Source organism: Pyxicephalus adspersus, chromosome 6 (genome assembly GCF_032062135.1).
Source record: "Pyxicephalus adspersus chromosome 6, UCB_Pads_2.0, whole genome shotgun sequence".
Lineage (NCBI taxonomy): Eukaryota > Metazoa > Chordata > Amphibia > Anura > Pyxicephalidae > Pyxicephalus > Pyxicephalus adspersus.
In genome coordinates, this window is record NC_092863.1 from 46261649 (window position 1) to 46281915 (window position 20267).

At 37.1% G+C, this 20267-nt stretch overlaps 1 protein-coding gene across 1 annotated transcript in view; it reads right to left on the minus strand.

Annotated features, from left to right (window-relative positions):
* LOC140333749 (clathrin heavy chain 1-like) overlaps positions 1 to 20267 on the minus strand; it is a 58076-nt gene that overhangs the window by 29587 nt on the left and 8222 nt on the right. The window contains exons 2-6 of the mRNA XM_072415629.1: positions 13257 to 13464; positions 3000 to 3268; positions 2278 to 2439; positions 1512 to 1625; positions 387 to 560 (exon numbers count right to left, since the gene is read on the minus strand). Coding sequence (XP_072271730.1) covers positions 387 to 560; positions 1512 to 1625; positions 2278 to 2439; positions 3000 to 3268; positions 13257 to 13464 — 927 coding nt within the window. The remainder of the gene's footprint in view (positions 1 to 386; positions 561 to 1511; positions 1626 to 2277; positions 2440 to 2999; positions 3269 to 13256; positions 13465 to 20267) is intronic.

Genomic DNA, 20267 nt, shown 5'->3' on the forward strand with positions numbered 1-20267 from the left:
CCAAACCCCTTTTTTATCATTACCCATTGTTTGTTTGTTCTTCTTTTGTACAAAAATCAATAAAGATGTATTTCACAAAAAAACAAAACATATATAAACCACATATGTTTATGGATTCCATATTGGTAATATGATCATGTTAAGATGTACATCTTGTTAACGCCTGCAAGCCACATTTCTGCAGTTACCTAAATTAACAAATAATGCATTACCTTGATGTGTTTGGCATTTAAAAAAATTTCCCAGTCACCCAAGGAATATTTGGTTTTTAAGTCCCAAAACATTACTGCATATAGATTTTACTGTGTACAGTATATGGTGATAGAAGCAGGCTTCACAAACAACAGATATTACAACCCCGCACATTATGTGTAAGATGTCCTTACCTGCCCTTTTTTATTCACACCAATAATTCCAGAGGTAGGTTCGTGAGGAGCAGTCACAAAAATTGTATCGGCACTGATTCTGTTCATATAAATGCAGGCACCCGATTCCAGGTCATACATGTGGATATAGCCATACTTTGTAATCAAATAGATCACTCCATGTTTGGTGCCAATCTGAGCACAAAAAAAAAAACATTATCCACTTGTGCAGGGATAAGCAAATGACAAATGATGTCATAAAACAAAGAAGAATTACACTACTTGATATCATAGCAATAATACAGCAACAGAAAGGACATACCATTTTATTTATTTTTTTTCAATACCACCATTATTTTTACGGTGTGAATATTAACATATTTAGATTTTAGTTTTTTACTTCCAGTGAATAAACTAAGCAGAAAACTGATGCTGGATATTATTCACATCATGGGCATCCTCCACCGTCTCATATTGCACCCTTCCTGCCTCTGTACAAAAGCTAAAAGTTATTCTGTCCCCAGATAAAAATCAAATTTACAAAATATTATCAACATTTACAATGTAGGCAATGACAGTAGCATCTCAAGGTCTTACAGATATTAATATACAGTTGATAAAGGCTAGCAAAGCATGCTAGGTAGGGAGGGAAAAAGCATTTGTAGACAAAAAGTCCCTATATTGTAAAAAGTAGCACTGATCCCAGTGGCACTTTAAACTTGTTTGCATCACAGTACTGCTGACTTCCTTTATAAATGCAAGTGCAAAGCTGAATGGTATTACTCGCGATAGTATGTAACTATAAGAAAAGGCTGTTTGTTTATCTATCGGAAACGTGTCATTGGCTGCCAATGCCAAACAGTAACTTGAGACAGGGAGAGTGGTCATCCTATAATGGGAAGCACCTGAAAAATAACTTTCATGGCATGAACACCGGATGTTTATGTTATAGAAGCAGCAGATTTATGAAGTACAAAAATCAAATTATCCTATTAAAGTAACATAGTAAAGCTTATATAAAAGTTTTACCTTTTTCCAACTAAATCAAACTAGAAAATGTACATGGTGGGTGAACCTTGGGTTGGAAACAATTGTGTGTGATCACATCTACTTTAACATATAGTTTGCAGCTCATAAAGGTATTACCTGCATAGCCACAGGAAAGTCAGTCTGAGCTTCTGGAGGAAAAAATACATCTACAGCTTTTTTGGTGAAAGGTTGGTTTCCATTAGCAGGCTGTCCAACTTCTATGATGTGCAGCTGGAAGATAGGAAGGATAATCATAATCAAATCATTTAAAAAGATTCCACAGCACTTTTAAAACAGATTAACATCTGAAATTTTAATATTAAACAAGCAAATTTGCAAATATATGTACCCACTTTGTTTTTATTGTTCCCAAAGTGATAAGGTACTCTAAAGAGCATGCAAGGTGGATAAGGCTAAAGATATATATATATGCAGCTGGAAGATAGGAAGGGTAATCATAATCGAATAATTTAAAAAGATTCCACGGCACTTTGAAAAAAACATTAACATTTGAAACTTAAGGCTTTTTTTTGGACTTTCCTGGGCCCACAGCCTCTTAGCTGTGTGTGAATTCTAAACCAAACTACTAATATGGGGCAGATATCTGGGGAGCCATTATTAAAGAGAGTTCCCAGTTTCCAGTAAGTGCCCAGCCCACAGACCATAACACTGGGTCACGTTGTGAGAATTAGGCCATCTCCACCAAGCAATGGCTACATGTTTTTACCCCTTTCCTTCATCAGCCAACAAGATTTCAACTTTCTGGATAGGAGGGAAGCACACATACTCCCACCCTATATCCCGATTTTCTGGTCCTTAGCCTTACAAAGGGTTCTGGTTTTAAAAATAAAGAGTTATTATTACAGGGTTTTAGAACACTTACTTTGCCACCTGCTTGTCCACGCACAGCAAAACAGAACAAAGTTGAAGGTTTTGAATTTTTCTCAATCTTGAATTCTGCAAAAGCTGCAGCATGACCCTCAATTGGCTGAGACACTTTCCTGTCAACAGAATACAGCTGCATGGCGCCAACTACTCGATTTTGCTAAAATAAAAGCGTTACATATGAAAAAGCAATATTCAATATACAGCCATTATATTTACTCATTACAAATTCAAAATATCCTGGGAGATAGTGGTCTACGAGCGGTCTCGACCCACTACAAATGATGCTCATTATGGGGCTGTAATATCAGGAGGTAGCGTAAAATGAAGCTGTATTTAAATACAACAACCACATCTACAGGCTAAAATCGTGCATATTTATTACAATACCAGAAAGATATCAGAAATTACGGAAATAAGAAAGTTTATCACAAGAAACTATATGCTCAAAAAAAATATGTTAGCTTCCATTTTAGAGAAGGAATTTCAATAGTGTCAGCCAACACATGAATGAAAAATGAAAGTAAATAACAGGAGTTAAAGTGTATCGTGATCAAATTATCTCGAGACAGAGAAAAAATATCACTTCTCTTTGCCGTGCATCTCATTATAGACTGCCCTCACCTCAGAGAAGTAACACTTCTCTACGAGAGGAAATGGTGTACAAATCCTGCTCTAAACACACAGCTACAATAATACAGATGTCACTTGTGTGAATACCTGAGCAGAGATACCAATAAGCAAAAGCCACTTCTGTTGCTCATCCGTTCTATAATTGATTATCTGGCAGCCAGCAAGGCTTGCATGGCGGTCAAACATTTTCTGAGGCTGGGAATCTCCTCCCATGCTCCAGTGGTATACAGCCGTCTCTGTCACCAGAGCTACAGTATTGACAGATATCCATTTCCAGAAAATGACCTCCTCTGACATGGTGTGAGCTTTCATCTTGCTTTTCATCTCAATGTTAAAGATCTGAAGGGTTTTTCCAGCTGGAAGACAAGACAACAAGTCAAGGCACTGTATCAAACTGATACCTTCAACATATTTCTGGAGTTAAATGCCAAAGGCAGCCCTAGTAAACACAAACAGTAAATGTGATTTGTGTGGATGATATTACAGCTATGTTACAAGAAAGGATCAGCAGCACAGAGATGAAACATATTTGAAACAATGGCAATGGCAATTCACACACACACACACACACACACGTTGGGGCAACTGAATTTGAACGGTGGAAGCTGAAGCAAACATAGGGTCAAAGACTAGTCACAATTTTCTTTGATCTTCCTTCCAGCATACTGCTTAAGTAACACTTCTGGAGGTTGTCGCACATGTTCACTTTTCGAATTCAGTTCCACTTAAAAGTTGAATTATTCATTAGTATGCTCCTGTTCTTAATGCTTGCTGTATGAGATCTTGATAGATCCTAAATGTATTTTGGCACTAAGCTACATCACGTGCAAAATGTGAAAGCTTAAAAAGCTAAACCCACCAGGACTTTTTTAGCTTAAGCAAACTTAAAAGGACTTTTTACTCAGAGCTTTCAATGGAATTTGGCTTGGCTACAGTAAACAGCAGGCAAAGGAATGAACTTAAGAAGTAATATAGCAACATGTCCAACTTTATTTCACCTGCTGAGTGACCCCATTGTATACATACAAGGTATAAACTAACAAAGTATCCCAGTCTGAACTATCCACCCAAACCCAGAGGAGCCATTCCTAAATCCACAGGCAGTGACCTCACATGGAATGGATCATGTGAGGTCTAGTGGAAAAGCTAAACCTTTTTCCTTTTGGTACAAAACTGCTTACACATTAAAAGTACTAAAATATAGCTATATATTTATTAAAGAAAAATACAAAACAAAACTTTACATTTAACATGCCTTTGTGTGCAAACAAACATATATTAAAAAGGGCAAGTTAAAAAAATATAAGCTTCCACTTGCAGATGTCAGTTAACAGACCCATTATCATAAAATGCATTTACTTATAAAGAACAATGCAAGGAACATCATTAAACATTTTGGGTTTAAGGATGCTTATCACTAGACTGAATAAAACATTACGGAATTACTGGAGGGATAATAATAAAAAATAATAAAATGTGTATACAAAATGTATACCTAACAAAACATTGAATTTCCCAGGACCAACTGATCCTAGCAGTGTTTGGATACATTCATGGCATAAAAAATCTCCTTAAAAACTTTAGTGATTACTTTGAGATGGGTCGAGGGATGCATCTACTGGACCTTTTTAGGACATTTTCAGCAAATCGCATTTGACCCCTGATGAAAAAAAAGTTTACTCTCCATCTCTTCATGTCATAGAACAGACAAAAAAATATTGACACCGACAACCAGATCCCCCATTACATACTGCCTATGGTTAGCTTAAAATTTTAAACGTTTTGGAACTATATCAAATATTTATAAAATTATTCCTGTCAAACAGATTTCCTGAAAAAAGACAGAACAATAAAAACCAGACCATTAATAAACCCTCCCCCATTATCGTAAACTTTTTTTGCCTTTAACATGAATTTTAAGGTTTCCTAGCTCTTTAAACCTAGTTTAACATACCTGAACTTTTCACAATTTTATTTTTGTTTCTAACCAACAAGTCCAGAGTGGTCAAAATGTTTAATTTCAACAGGATGGCATCATAGTTTTATCTTATGCATATTAAACACCAAAACTCAAGTGACTAGTCTTTTGCCGAGAAGCATTTTGACTTGCATCAGCCTCCGCAGTTTGTAAAGATACCTTGGAATATTTTTTCATGAAGGGAAGAGTAAGTATGAGGAACATATCAGCTTTGTCTAAAGCCATCATCCTTATCTATTTTGTGTGGTATGGAAAGATTTCCCATGAATCCTTTTGGATGGCTGGCAAATGCCCCAACTTCCCAGGCCTCCCAGATTTAAGCATCAGCATGAACAGTCCAATCTACTGCAAAATTAAGATGATTTCATCATGAAGGCGTATTTATCAGAAGCAGCTTTTTTTTATCATTGTGAACCAAAAATAAACAGCTTTTCTCACTTCCAACAATACTTGCATGCAACACGTGAAAAAATGTAAATATATAAATCAAGGTGGGTAATTTACTGTTTTTTACAGAACAATAATGTAATGTTTGGAGTAAGCTCAGCGAGGTTGGTTAATGAAAATGAAAATGCTGAAGACCTGTAGAAAAGAGTAGATATCCGTGCAACTAATTCATACTTACTGTTCTTAGCATTATTTAGAAAACGAATGTTCCGTTGGTACTGACAAGATTACTACTATAATATGATGCAATTTTCCTAATTAGCGCTAATATGAAAAGAGTAAGGATTCATTTACAATAAAATATGCATGGTGGATACAGGACATGCTTAGACAAAAACAAGTACATACGAGCAGAAATATGCCTATAAATTACATTACCAGACATGATTGGTTTATGAAAGTATAAAATCTTTTTAACCAGGCATAGTATATGGTCATGAACTTGTTAAACACAAACATTTAAGAAATGTCTCAATACAGAATTTTAAAAAACTTTTTGACTGACTTATAAGTATGTGGTTGTGAATGTTCCTAGGGTGGAGTGGGTACAGTCAGTAGAAATGTATTTAACACTTGGCCGTGTGTGGAGGAAGATTCCGGGAAGTCAGCTGGCAGTCTGGGAATATTGTTGCACATATTTTGTTATGGCTGAATTTTAAATGTGTTATCTAAGACAAATTCCTACTTGGGAGCTTATAGCATTTGTTACAGGAAAAAGGGATTGGAGTCCCTAAGGAATACAAAGAACTCCAGCTAATATATATATATATATATATATATATTAGTATAGACCCTCCAATTGTACTCTTTTAGTGCAGATCTAAATCTCATAGAGTGCTATGGTATATATCCCGTCAGTTTTAAAAATATAACACATGTAATAAATACCATTGTGGGAACCACATAGCTAAGGACAACCAAAAAGCAAAGATGGCTTTGCAAGTTAAGCCAGGAATATCAGGAAAATTATGACCCACACAGACATGCAATACATGGACTGATGTTTGCCAAAGATGCATTTTGAAAATAGAACCAAATGCCACACATATGGCCATGACTTTGTATTGGACTACTGATTGCATATAAGCAGATTTTTCTGTAGTCATCAATCTGATGAAGACCAATGGTGGGTATACTGTATTATTTTGTGCCCAGTAAAATGTTTATTTATAGGTACCCACACACGTAAGAATAAATTCTCTCTAATCAAACAAGTAAAAGATAGATTGGGTAATAAGTGCATATCTAAGTAAATCTGAATGTGCCAACTAGGCCCTGGCCAATTGATTTTTGTGTAGACAAATGCAGAATAAAAAAATAAAACAAAAACAATATTATTTGTTTTGTATTTGTAACAATACAAAGCACTACAAAACATAGATGAAGCCTCGACATTGCAGTGCACACACTACATTATTATCATATCTGCTTGTGAACAAGGAGCCATGTTTATGTGTTTGTTCTAGGTACCCTTAATACTTAATTTGGAGGTTTTTTAGGTCTTATCTTGGGTGTAGAAAAAACATTTGTGTTTATGCAAAACAAACTCTGATTAATCTGGAAGTCATTTTAAAAATGGACATTTAGTGATGGTAAAAGTAAAGTAAAGCTTTCTAGTGGGTTTATTATCTCACTGGGAGATCCTGGAAAACCTTCTTAAATGTGAACCAGACAAAATCACAACTGGTACTTTATTCATGCAACTCTTCAAAAGATGTCAATTTACAAACACCCTTACAAGGGGAGTATTTTCTGCACCCCAAAGTATAGCAGTAAGGTAATATTTTTCTTTGAAGAGACTCTAGGTGGGAAGCAGTACTAGTTAATGTAGTTGGTTAATGCAGGAATAAACTATTTAATAAAAAATTAGCACTGAAAGAGAGAAGATTAAATTTAATGGAAGCCATACTGGTACGAAGTCACATGTATCCTAGTCTGTGTCTATTTCAGCTAGTAAACACACTGTAGGAAGTTACCTTAGCCTAAACTGAAAACTACCATAAAACTCAGTAGTCTAGTATTAAGTAGATCAGGGGTCAGCAAACCTTTTTGGCTACTAGGCCATTTTAGGAGTTCAAGAAGGCACACTAGGCCAGATTCTCTCTCGAGTCCCGCGCTGATGGCTCCACCCCCACCAGGAACGCCCGTGAAGGGTAATCCCTCTTCTCTGCAATGCATACCCAGGAGAGGGAATGTCCCCTTACCCCGGCGGCGGAAGTGTTAACGCTGGCCGCGGTAAATAGGGAAAGGAGGCATAACAAGGCTCCGTAGCCACGGGTTGCTAACCCCTGCCAGCCGGGATTAGGCCGGATCGACCAGTAGGGAATTAGACCGGATTGGACTACTGGCTACTACTGGACTACTAAGGCCGGAGTTTGCCTAGCCCTGAAGTAGAGATTGGTGAGCTTAATAGCTTAATAGACTTAATAGCTTTTTTTTTAATTTTGGGGAATTCAGTGGTAAAACAGCAGCAAACTTTTCTGATTTTTTTATGAATCAGAAACTGTTTTTAAAATGAAGAAAATTAAACATAATAAAACAAAAGTTATTTGTTAAAGAGAGCATGGAAAAGAAAAGCGAAAACGGTGACTATAATTTGCCATTGGAGTAATGAAACAAATTCCCTATTTGCTAACAACAATGCTTACCTCCGTTACCTTATAACAAAATATTTTTAGACAGGGACAAATCAAGACACGACAATGTAAAAACTCACCGTCTGTTTTGAGAAGAGAAAGCAGGAAAAAAGAACAGAAAGCATAGGTAAAAAAAACAGAAAAGACAGAGAAAAGCACAACTGCATATACATAGAACAGAAGCAGAAATATAAAAAGAAATAGATTAGAGTATAATTAAAGCAAAATAAGGTCAAGACTTAAGGCTATCATAATTAGGAGGGGGCTAATCTAATATAAACTACATAAAGTACCAGAACCATTCTGGGCTTCGATCAGAAAAAAACACAACTTTGTCTGGCTTTACAATTTACTTAAAGCTGTATTTACTTCCTGGTAAATCTCTAATTGAAGCTCCTGTATTGAAATGCCATTACAGAGTACTTGCGAGTACAGAGTAAGAAACACATAGCTGAACAATGTACCAAATTGCTTACTACGTTGCATAGAAAAAAAATTGGACGGCACACCAGGAGGTAATTATTTACCAGCTATAATCAGGCAACCACTGGGATGTTTATTCAACATTTTGGGGCAGTTGGCAATCATTTCATTTACACTGGCTAAAAAAATGATATATCTAAATGACCAAAATATTCATAATATAAATCTTTGTTGATATACATACTGTAATTTATTGAGAACAAACAGATATAGAAAACCAAAATCATTTATCCACTGAGGGCTGGATTAAAAGTCACACTGACAATCAAAGTAAAAAACTAAGGATAATCAAACCTGCATGAACTTCCTCACACCATTAACCTAATGAACAGGGTGTATGGCCCCCACTATGGAACATAAACATTTGCTGCAATATCCAGGCATGCTGCTGATGATATGGAGGACGGTGCCCTGTGGAATCTGCTCTCAGACCTGGGTGAGGGCATCAGTGAGCTTACATGCGAGAATCACTCAGGCCAACATGCTATCCTCATGGAGTCAGAAACTTGCAGACAAGTAGCCTGGTAGAGGTCATCTTGTGGGGCTCTGGCAGTGCCCCCACTGCTCCTTTTCACACAAAGACAAACACATCCGTCCTGATGATGAGTTGTAACTTTCTACAGCCTTGTGCACCCCACCTCATGTAAAAGGCCATCTCTTCACATTGAGACCTAGCAGCTATCTGGTTAGCAGGATAACAAATCCTAATTAATTGGGAATATTTATAGAGCAAATGTAACATTCTTCATACATTCTGTACATATGAATCAATTACAGTAATTTCATTTCTAACAAATGCACCAGGATGTGGTGCACTGAATGTTTGGTGAATGTATACATGGCTGTTATTCCAAATCAGAACAGATTTAAGGTGCGTACACACTTCCAATTTTTATCGTTCCAATCGAACGACGAACGATCGATTGGGCAAAAAATCGTTCGTAAAAAAGTAACCAACGACGCCGACGAACGAGGAAAGTCGCTGGAAACGAACGACCGGACCGGCGGATCGGATTGGACGACGATCGTTGAACATCGTTCGTGTGTACGGTCGTTCGTTGATCGTCCATGTTCAGAGCATGCGTGATGAACGAACGTCCGTTCACTTTCCTGTCGTGCACATAGTTCCTCTATCGCTCAAACGATCGTATCTATTGTGTGTACAATATCTACGAACGATCGTGTCGTTACCTCTATGTGCAGGATCGGTGCTATACGATCGTTCGTGTATATCGTGCAGGAACGTTCGTCGTTCGTTTTCCGACGATAATAATTGGAAGTGTGTACGTAGCTTTAGTCCCTGAAGCAATGTCCTACTAAAGTCCAGCTGTTGTTCGTGATCTTATCATAAGGATAAGACTGTAATCACCAGTTCTTTCACTACATACTAATTTGTTAAATCACATGAAATAGCTTACTTAAAACCAAAAAGGTAGAGACTGATAGATAGCCGATGAATATGAAATAATAAACATTGAAACACTGAAAACCATAATAGTGGCAATCACTCTTTTTTTTATTCAGCAAAGAACTGTATACCACATTTTCACAATGATAGTTGCCCAGAGACAGAAAGGGAAAAGCAGAAGAGAAATGCACAGAAAACTTGCAAATAGCTGGCATGTCTTAGGAAAATTCATCAAAAAGCTTGGGACTCCAACATTCCACATGAATGGAATTAAGTAAAACATCTGACCTGGTGGCCCTGACGAAATAATGCTCTTTTCAGTTCATTGCAAAATCTCTACCACCACCCTCAGGAGCATTAACCCTAGCAGCAAGGAGGAACTACTGCAAAAAAGCCTTTTCAGAAATGTCTGAGAAAACATCAACAGTTTGGCTTTCTATAAACCCCACTGAAAAGATACAAGACCGCCTCTTACTCTGCTTCATGAATGGAACATTTCAGGACTTCACATTCCAATGGTCCAGCTGTCCCTGAGAGTTGACACATTAATCTTACATCAACTTGTTTAGCCCTATTTATTAACACCTCTATACTGTTTTGAAGGGGTTATCATATCTAGAAATGTGAGGTAGAATTCCAGAAATTATTTAAGATTTGGATATACTGTGTTAGAACTTTTGTCAGGTCTTTGCTGTTTCATCAGTTGGGGCAATTCTCACCCACTTCCTATCCTAGTGACACAACGGGAAAAAAAGGATTTATTTCCAGCAGCAACACATACAGTAGCCAAAAATTCACAAGCGGTTTCTGCTTTTCCTCCCATTAGTGGGATCTCGCCACACTGCCCTGGTGAAAAATAAGGAAATAATGAGCAACAGTAATAGAAAACTGATAAGAGGCATGAACCCTTTATCCCACTTTATCTAAATATCTTTAGTGGAATGTGAATACTGTCCTAGAAGAGCTACCTATTCAAATTTTAAGTGTCTCCCTTCAACCTTTTTTGAGCAAACATGTTCCACTGCTGTTCATACTGGGAAAACCAACTGTGGGCAATTTTACATAGCTGTTACTGGAGCAAGTGCATGGAGACATATAGTGGCTGCAAATACGTTAGAGGAGACCATATTCAACAGCAATACAAGTATTTGTATATGTAAATTGTTTATCATACACAGTGCACATATGTTAGATAACGGACAGCCATGTCAAACAGTTTTGCTGGTCTTGTGCAAAAAGTTAAAATGTGTATAATGGCCCCTTTATGTCATTCATCAATCTGTCATCCATTTTCTAAAACCTGGGTTGCAGAGAGAAACCCAGGATCTGCCTTTTAAGGTGCCTGACATAACTTTGCAGTTAAAAAAAAAAAAATGACTGGCAAGTGATGGCCTTGGATTCCACCTAGCGTAAATTATTTTGCATACATTTCTCCAAATTGCACAGTATCAGAGTCCTAAGACAATAAAGATCTCACAGTGGGCAGGCCAAGATTAACTTGCCAAGGGCCTGACCACTGTGAGATATCCGTTGTCTTGGGACTCTCAGGTACAAGGAGTCAGTTTTCAGAGTCCTGATTGGGACATGGGAAAGCCAGGGCAGAACCCTTTCTGTACAGTAACAGAACACGTGTTTATATCCATTACTTGGAAAGTTGTTGAAATGGTGGTAATGGGCGCTTCTATTTTGGAGCAGGACAGAGCTGACCCAGTTTTTACCACCCATGGATAATATAAATAAAAATATTGTCTTTTTTTATTTTTTTGCACTAGATTTATTCATGCGAAGGTGCATTTTCCCCAAATTAGTAATCCAACTTTTTGGAATTGTCTTATATTTGAGGTTGTTTTTATTCCAAGTATATGCATATAAATTTAGTTTCAGGTTGAGCTTTCAAGCAATTCCAAATATATACTAAATAGCTGGAGGTTTCACTGTGACAACAGTCCTTTCTATATTAAAAAAATGGCACATACCATACATTTTTAGCTCACTAACTACTAGTAGGTAGCACACTATGTAGGTCACAAAGCTTCAAGGAACCATTGCAAGCCTATTAAACAAGACACATGCATAAATGCAAAATGCAATACTGGAATACCATTTCACCAACCTGACTTTAGTTAACTAAAGTTCAGCTAACTAAATCGTCATTGGTTAGACAATTATGCATATCATTGCACTGCCTTGTCTGAAAAGAACCTTCTGAAATGCAGGTCACAATCATTTATCACATTTTCTGTCTTACTTTCTGTAGATGTCAAAATATTTTAAAATTTCCACAAAATAGTTGGCTCAAGTCCTAGCTAAGCTCCCACCTAAATAAATCTGTTCCACATCAGTTTTATTCACAAAAAAGGACCTCCCAGCTACTGCTTAGCTTTAGATTTTACAACTTCACTACCCGATATAACATCAGAGTATAACATTAATGGAAAAGGTTTCCAGAAATGGATACCATGGGAACAATCTGACAGTGACTAGCCAACTACTTTCATGGAAACATAGGAATAGACAGTCATTTTCAGGAAATGAAAAACTTGCATAAATAAAAACAAATGCTAAACAATATTTACAAGCAAAAAGGCCCGTAATCATACTGATATGGCATTAGTTTTTCAGGATATAAGGAATTTCTTTTTAAAGCTCCACGCCACAGACAAAGCCTGTAGGTAAAGATGTTTCAGTCTTTATTAAGCATTTACATTTTTTTTTTCATTTGAATTCTTATCTTCATTCCAAAATTACAAAAAAGAGATCAGACATAGGTTGGCAAAAAAATATTTTTAAAGCATTTTTCTTTATGTGAACCTGTGCTTTACAAAAGGTAAGGCAAATAAAAGGGTTCACTTTACTACCAGCCTGTGCAGCATTTTATATGTTCGTTACTTTTATTTCCCTAGCAAATAATTTACTGCCAAGATGAAGGAGAAGCTCTGTGTAAATTCAAATTGAAAATGGTTGGAGCTAAGATGTGAAGTTGAAGATGTGAAGTTAATGGAAAAAATATATTAGGTCCAAGGAATCAAGCAGGATCAAAGACCAATAACATATGGTCCAACAATCAGTGGTTCAACATAAGATTCCAGAGACCTGCTTAAAGAAGAACTTGCATTAAAATAAAAAACAAGAACATTTTTACTTTTATATAAAAAGGTAGATAACCCTGTTATATAAAGTAAAAATTGTCCACTTTAAGCTGTTGGGATTTGACTCTTTTTATACAAACCTAGGTAAAAGAATTTGATATTCATGGAGAAGATCTCATATTTTAAGCACGTGCTTTTTAGTTCTCAAAAAAAAGAGAATGTTAACTGAATACACAAGGTTTATTATCACGCACATTATCCAATAATTTTATGGTAATTTCACACAACAGATTGGAAGCTCACCTTTCAGGGCAATAACTTTAGAAGCAGGATTCATGATGGCACTTTCAGCTGAGATTGGACGTCTCAATGGTGTGTTGGGGTCAGCCAGATCAATGATAACCACTTGAGCCTGCTCCCCGACCTTCTCTCTGACACAGATAAACTTATCAGACTCCATAGTCAGAGTGCTAAAGCCTATGTTGGCAGGATTGATTCCCACATTTTGGAGCTGTAATAGAGATAGAAAATATCACTAAGCTGTACATTTTGACTTGAAAACCAAAATACATGAAGATTACCATATTGATTATTAGATGCCCCTTGACACAAAGGTTCAACCTACCTAACTACAATTTATTTTTAATAACATTGCCAACATATAGATAAAATCCATCCAAAGCCAATTTTTTACATTGGAGATAAGATGATTTCTGTTAAGTTATACTGCTGTCTGTGTCCTTACAAATACATCTTCCCAATAAAGACACAAAGCAATAAAAGTTACTCTTTGGTTCTAGACCTTCTACCTGCTCTACTAGAAAAGGTTTTTTGGTGCTTGTGTCAAAGATTTTCTTACTTGTGTCTCAGTGACAGGAAAGACATAAACTGACGGGGAAATCCGATACGGGGACAAACGCAGTAATAAAAACCCAAAAGAGGATTCAGACTTTCCATGATCCAATGGTAAAAAAAATGTTTACGCTGAAGCTGGGATCCAAGAACATTGCTGTTCTTGCTAGTGTAGTTACTATCAATTCAGAACACCACTCTACCAGCCAGTTAAATAGATGGCTTACTAAAACAGGATCACACAAGAATGCATAAAATGTTCCCTTAATGTGAAAGCTAATACTTGTCTAAAGCTTACCAACTCATCACAACCATCAACACAGATGAGTATATTCAATTTTGCACAATGTTTTACTATAAAAGCATCTTAACATTTGGCCTTCATCTCAATACAAGACAGCTTTGTATGCACTGGGAATGCAGTGCATAAAGTGAGAACTGGGACAGTTTCCAACATGAATCACGCTATGCATAAACTACTAACCTGAGGCTACTTTATGAGGTTGAATAGCTAGAAAAGACAAGTGAAGCGAAAGAGAGGTTGTTTTCCTAGACAGAATCCTGCAACTAAAACCCCAAAGGGCAGTTCTTTGTATTTGCCACATTCTGAGTCAGAGATTGCATTGTCGCGCATGCTAATTCAGCACAGACCTACTTATGAATTTGTATCACATTATTTCACAATCTTCAGACTCTTCCTGTAAAGAAACAGAAATGAAGGTGAACTCCTTCCCTCCAAAACACTCCTTTGCAGCAGAATTTAATTCCAACCACTCTGGAGGTTTTAGGATGTTGCAAAGTAAATTGCTGCTCAGCATTGTGGACCTCTTTGGGAAAAAAGCAGGGTACACTTGGTGCAATCAAAAAAACAAAATGACAGCCTCAGGCTAAGTAAACAAAGGATTATTTTCTACAGAGGAGACACAAAACTGTGTTCTCCCCAGCCCCTTTTAGATGGGTGCACCACCCAGCACTTTTCAGTAACCACCCGGCTGTTTTTGGATTGATGAGTTGGGTCACAATACAGGGACTGCCACCTGCCTAAAATGTCATCCCACCCAGCTTAAAAAAATGTCTGGGTTGAGCACTGCAAAATATATAATCAATCCAACAAATTCTAAAGCTACTTTAGTAAAACCCTGGAAAGACTTAGGGTGGTCCTGTCAAAAAAGGGGACCCCAAAAAGGCCTTTTCATTTAATAACAATTTACATATTTTTTTATCCTGTTTGCAGAGCTCCTTGCTCTAGTCTGGTTTACACCAGATCTCAATTTTCCAAACATTACTGAGAAAAGAAGGATGACAAGGAATGGGACAAATGTCACCAACACTCAGTGGATACTTCGTTCAAGGTTGTAACCACACGCAATAGATCTAAATCTATGCTTCTTATATTCATGCACAATAATACTGAAATTTTGCAATAGAATGGAGGTTGACCATGAATAAAATACATTATTCATAACCAAACTAGTCAAATTATCCTCAATATAATCTGAGAGTAATTAGAACTCTACAATACATATTGTTTATTAGATAACAATACTTACAGTCAACAAAGAGAAATACAGAGTAAGCATGTGTAGCAACTTCTCAGAGTTCTTAATAAAGTAAGCAAGCACCAGCATGCATGTTTGTATTATCCAGCACAGGGCTTTTTTACATAAACAGAGCAGAGAAAAGTATCTCCAAAGGGGCCTTTGAACCCCTGATAATCATCTAGTTTGTGCTTTGGCAACCAGGGTAAGCAGAGCCATTACTCTCTCAGCCATGTGACAGTATGAGAGTTGTTCCAGGCTGTGATAGAACCATGGGGGAGAACAGGTAAGGCAAATATAAGGGAGCGGAGTATCATTTATAAATGCACTGGCAAGGTGACAGGGCCTTAAAAATCTAAGACTTCCCTATTGATTAGTAAACTGCAAAGTCTCAATATCAGTAATACACCCAAGCACTTAAAAGGACAACTTCACAGGAAGTAAAGTTTCCCATTAGGTATTTGGTCTACTTCAGCTCTAAGGAAAGAATGAATGAGGCTGCTGTGTCAGCCTGGGATGCTATTTATCCAAAGGTGGTGTGGCACCATTCAACTTTATTAAAAGTGAAGTTCTCTTGTGAGTATTCTTGCCTCACTGGACACAGACAACAACAGGGGCACCAGAACTTTTAAAGATACAATTCTCAACCAGGATTCCCCTAAAGGTTGTTGGGGTTTCCTGTGGCGGACTGACCTTCCATCAAATAATTCCTGCATAGTTCTGAAGCAAACAAGACCTTGTAGAGCCAATGGCATCACTATGTTTTTAGATGTTGATAAACTCTTAGTAAGGGTTTCTAGAGACCTGAAAATTATTTCAAGGGTTACTGGGGTAAAAAGGTAGATAGAGAAAGGCAGCTTAAAATTGTCAGCAAAATAAACAAAAAAACGTTGTCTAATGACAGCAGATTTTGCAGCGTATTGCATGTAACTGTTGAACCTTTCAGACATCCAGTGAATAATTCACTTCCTGTTAAGTATTTCAGTGCAATGCAGACAGTGTTATCAGTGAACTACAGAATACCCATCTCCTATGTTATAATAATAAGTAGAGAAGTTTTCAATTGTTTGATCACACTTCCCACCTCAGGAGGGATCTCTAGATACAGTACAGTACGTACGCATTGTCACCTTTAAGACAGGAAGTGAGTCATGATTACCAAGGCAAAAATTAGGAAAAAGAATGAAGCCTTCAGTAAGCTACAACAAAATATTTTTTTGTGATTCTTGAGCAAGGATACAATGAACGGAAGAAATATTGTATGAACATTTTCTATATGTTGAGAAAGTCATACAGAAAATGAGTACTCAAGTTATTGATGGCAAGAGTGGCTTGACAAGCTTTTTTGCATCGTGGGGTGTAAATTGGTAAATAATGATGGAGGATTGTGTTGTGTGTTTTACACCTGAGGTTGCAATAATTTTTGAAAATTATAAGGACGGAATTATTTATTTTGTTTTTCTTTATGACTTGATACAGGAAACCTTAGAATTAAAAGAGGGTAAACTTTTCTGTTGTCTGAAGACTGCATCTCTCCTTCAGTCACATTTATGTAACATGACTGACATCTCGTTATGACAAGGTGTTCTCTGCAGCAGAATACTCCAAAGAACACAACAGTCTTCACACTGACCAGCAGTTTATGAAGGACTCATGAAAGAATGAAGGTGCCGTCTACTTCAGTTACTAATGTCTAAATATTATTGTAAACTAACCCATACATGGCTCAAGAATTTATTTTATCTGTAATGGAACTGCCTTGTAATATATTGTTTTTGGCTGTGCTAAGTACATTAAGCTTAAAGTTGTACGACATGTAATTTATTGTTGCTGCCACAGTTTTTCTTTTGTTATCTTAATCTTTGCTCTTGTTTTTCTTTTTTTTTTTTTTTTTTTTTTTTATAGTTACTCTGTGTTTGATGGGAAAAAAAAACAAACATACAAATTAAAAAATGGGGGGGGAGGGGTGCAGCATGGTTTTAGCCTTGTGCCTTTGTGGGCTTCCTTGGATATACGGCCCTTACATTACTTGGCACCACCTACTGTTATTTAATTGTCAAATACCATAGTCTCAGTGCTTGTTGCAAATCGACAGCTTTATGATGGGGGGCAAAACACAACACTGTGCCTGCCCACAAAAAGGGCACAATGGCTAATGCCATAATGCCTAACCCCCCCCCCCCCACGTCAAAATCAAGAACACGCAACTAGAACCGTGACCTTCCATAAAAAAAAAAAATAGTTTGTCTACAAAGTCCTGAAAACACCTGTTGAGATGAACCTAAAACATATTCTCTTGATGGAGTAAAACCACTGCTCCATTACTACTGAATCCAGAGAGGAAAACTTTCATAAAGGCTGTGCCAGCTTGTCCTACAATAGGATAAAAATAAATGTTCCAGGAGGCAGAGATATCAACATTATCATTTCTGGTGCAAAAGCCCATAGCTTGACAATCTGCAGTTAGCCAAACCTTGTCCTGAACACTGCTGGATCAACAGCACAACTCTCACAAAGAGCTGCAGTGACTTGGAAGGGAAGCGTGTGGGACACATATGAAAAAAAGATTTGGCTCTTTCAAGGAGGAAAAAATAAATTTCTTTACTTTACTTTTTCTTTACTTTATGAGGCTTGCACTACTTTATGAGCCTTTAGCTGTACATTAGCTTAACCTTAAACTGCAAAAAGATCCCAATAGTGAAATAATCCACTAAGTATTTTAACACAGTACACTGTCTCCAATGTAAACTCTCATTACACTGGGAAACAAATTTAAACAATGTTTTTGTTGACAAGTTTTTAGGCTTATGTACACTAATAAAGGTATGCGGATTCTGAAAGTGCAGTTAAGTTGTCTTCTACCGCTTATATTAATGCGATAACTGTAGTGTGGATTTGTATAGGCTATTCAATTACACGCAAGACAGTGTGGTCAGAGGTTGTGCGCTGCTCTACGTAGTGAATAAGCAAAATTTATTTTCTACTTTCACACGTATTTCCTTTCTTTCAGATCATGTCTGGCTCTGCTGTTTCTCGTTGTAAGTGCCTAAACAACCCTGATTCACCATTCCCAGTCAAAGGGCGAACATCAGCACATTTGTACGGCAAACCTATTTAGCATATTTCAAAGTTAAACTTGGTGATCAAGATAACTTTTGGGCCCCTCATAAGGTGTGCAAACAGTGTGTTGAGGGTTTATGGAAGTGGACAAAGGGAGCACGTGATAAGATGCATTTTGGTATACCTATGGTTTGGCGAGAGTCAGGAGATCATTTCAGTGACTGGTACTTTTGTATGATGAAAACTTCAGGATATACCAAGAAAAATAAATTTAACATAGAGTATTCTAGTCTACCATCAGCTATACTCCCAGTGGCTCATTCAGATGAAATCCCAGTGCCGGTTTTCGTTACACTACCCTCTCTTGAAGAACATGATTATGGTGATGAACTAGGTGAAAACAATGATGAAGAGTTTGAAATTGAAGAGGACTCTGTAAGGGATTCGATCAGCATGAGTTGAGTGATTTTGCACATGATTTGGGACTATCGAAGAAGGCTTCAGAACTCCTAGCATCAAGACTGTGTTAGAAAAACTTACTTGAAAAAAGAATGGAGATATCGTACTTTCGAACCAGAGAAATTGCATCTCTGCAGCATACCTTGTTTAATGGAGGAATTGGTAATGCCAATCTATAACTCAATTGAATGGCAACTATTTATCGATAGCTCAAAGCAGAGCTTAAAGTGTGTCCTCCTTCACAATGGCAATATTTTTGGGTCAATCCCAACTGGTCATTTAGTTTCTCTTTGTGAAGAATATGCATACATAAAGAGAGTCATTGAGTTGTTGCAATATCACCAAGATGTCCTTAAAATGGTATGCTTCCTTCTTGGTCAGCAACACGGATACACCAAGTATCCCTGTTATCTGTGCATGTGGGACAGCAGAGCTCGTGAGAGGCATTGGATGGAAAGAAATTGGCCCCCGAGATCTGCCCTAAAACCAGGTGATCCAAACATTCTACATGAGCCACTTGTTGATAGAAAGAATAATATATTCCTGCCTCTGCACATGAAACTGGGTCTGATGAAGCAGTTAGTTAAAGCTTTGCCAACTAAAGGAGACTGTTTCAAGTACCTCATTTTGGCATTTCCTAGTCTGTCATTTGAAAAAAATAAAGGCTGTGTGTTTGATGGTCCACAGATTCAGCAGCTTATCAAAGATGTACATTCCCCACCTACTAGATTGTAAGCTCTTCGGGGCAGGGTCCTCTCCTCCTGTATCACTGTCTGTATTAGTCTGTCATTTGCTATCCCTATTTAATGTACAGCGCTGCGTAATATGTTGGCGCTATATAAATCCTGTTTAATAATAATAATAATAATAATAATAATTTCATTAGGACAATGTCAGAAGTCGAAAAGAATGCTTAGTTATCATTCAAAGCCATTGTCAAGGACTTACTTGGAAACACACAAGCAAATAATTACACAGAAATTGTCCAGAAACTCTTGGGAGAGCTACAAAATGCTTGGTTGCAATATGAGCATCAAGGTGCTTTTTCTGCATGGCCATCTTTCTTACTTCCTAGAAAATCTTGGTGCAGTCAGTGATGAGCAAAGTGAAAGATTCCACCAAGATCTGAAGGTCATGGAAGGACGGTATCAGGATAGATGGGGTGTACATATGATGGCTGACTATTGTTGGAGCATCCGGCGGGATTGTCCTAACACTGAACACTCCAGGAAAAGCTACAAGCGTAAATTTTTACCTTAACGGCTTAGCCAATTAAATTTCAAATTTTTTACTGTAAAAAAAATGTTAGAGTAACAATAAATCCTTTGTATGAACATAAGAAAATTAAATAAACAGTACATTCAAGTTATTTATTTTTTAAGTGTATGTAAAATTGTATGTTTTT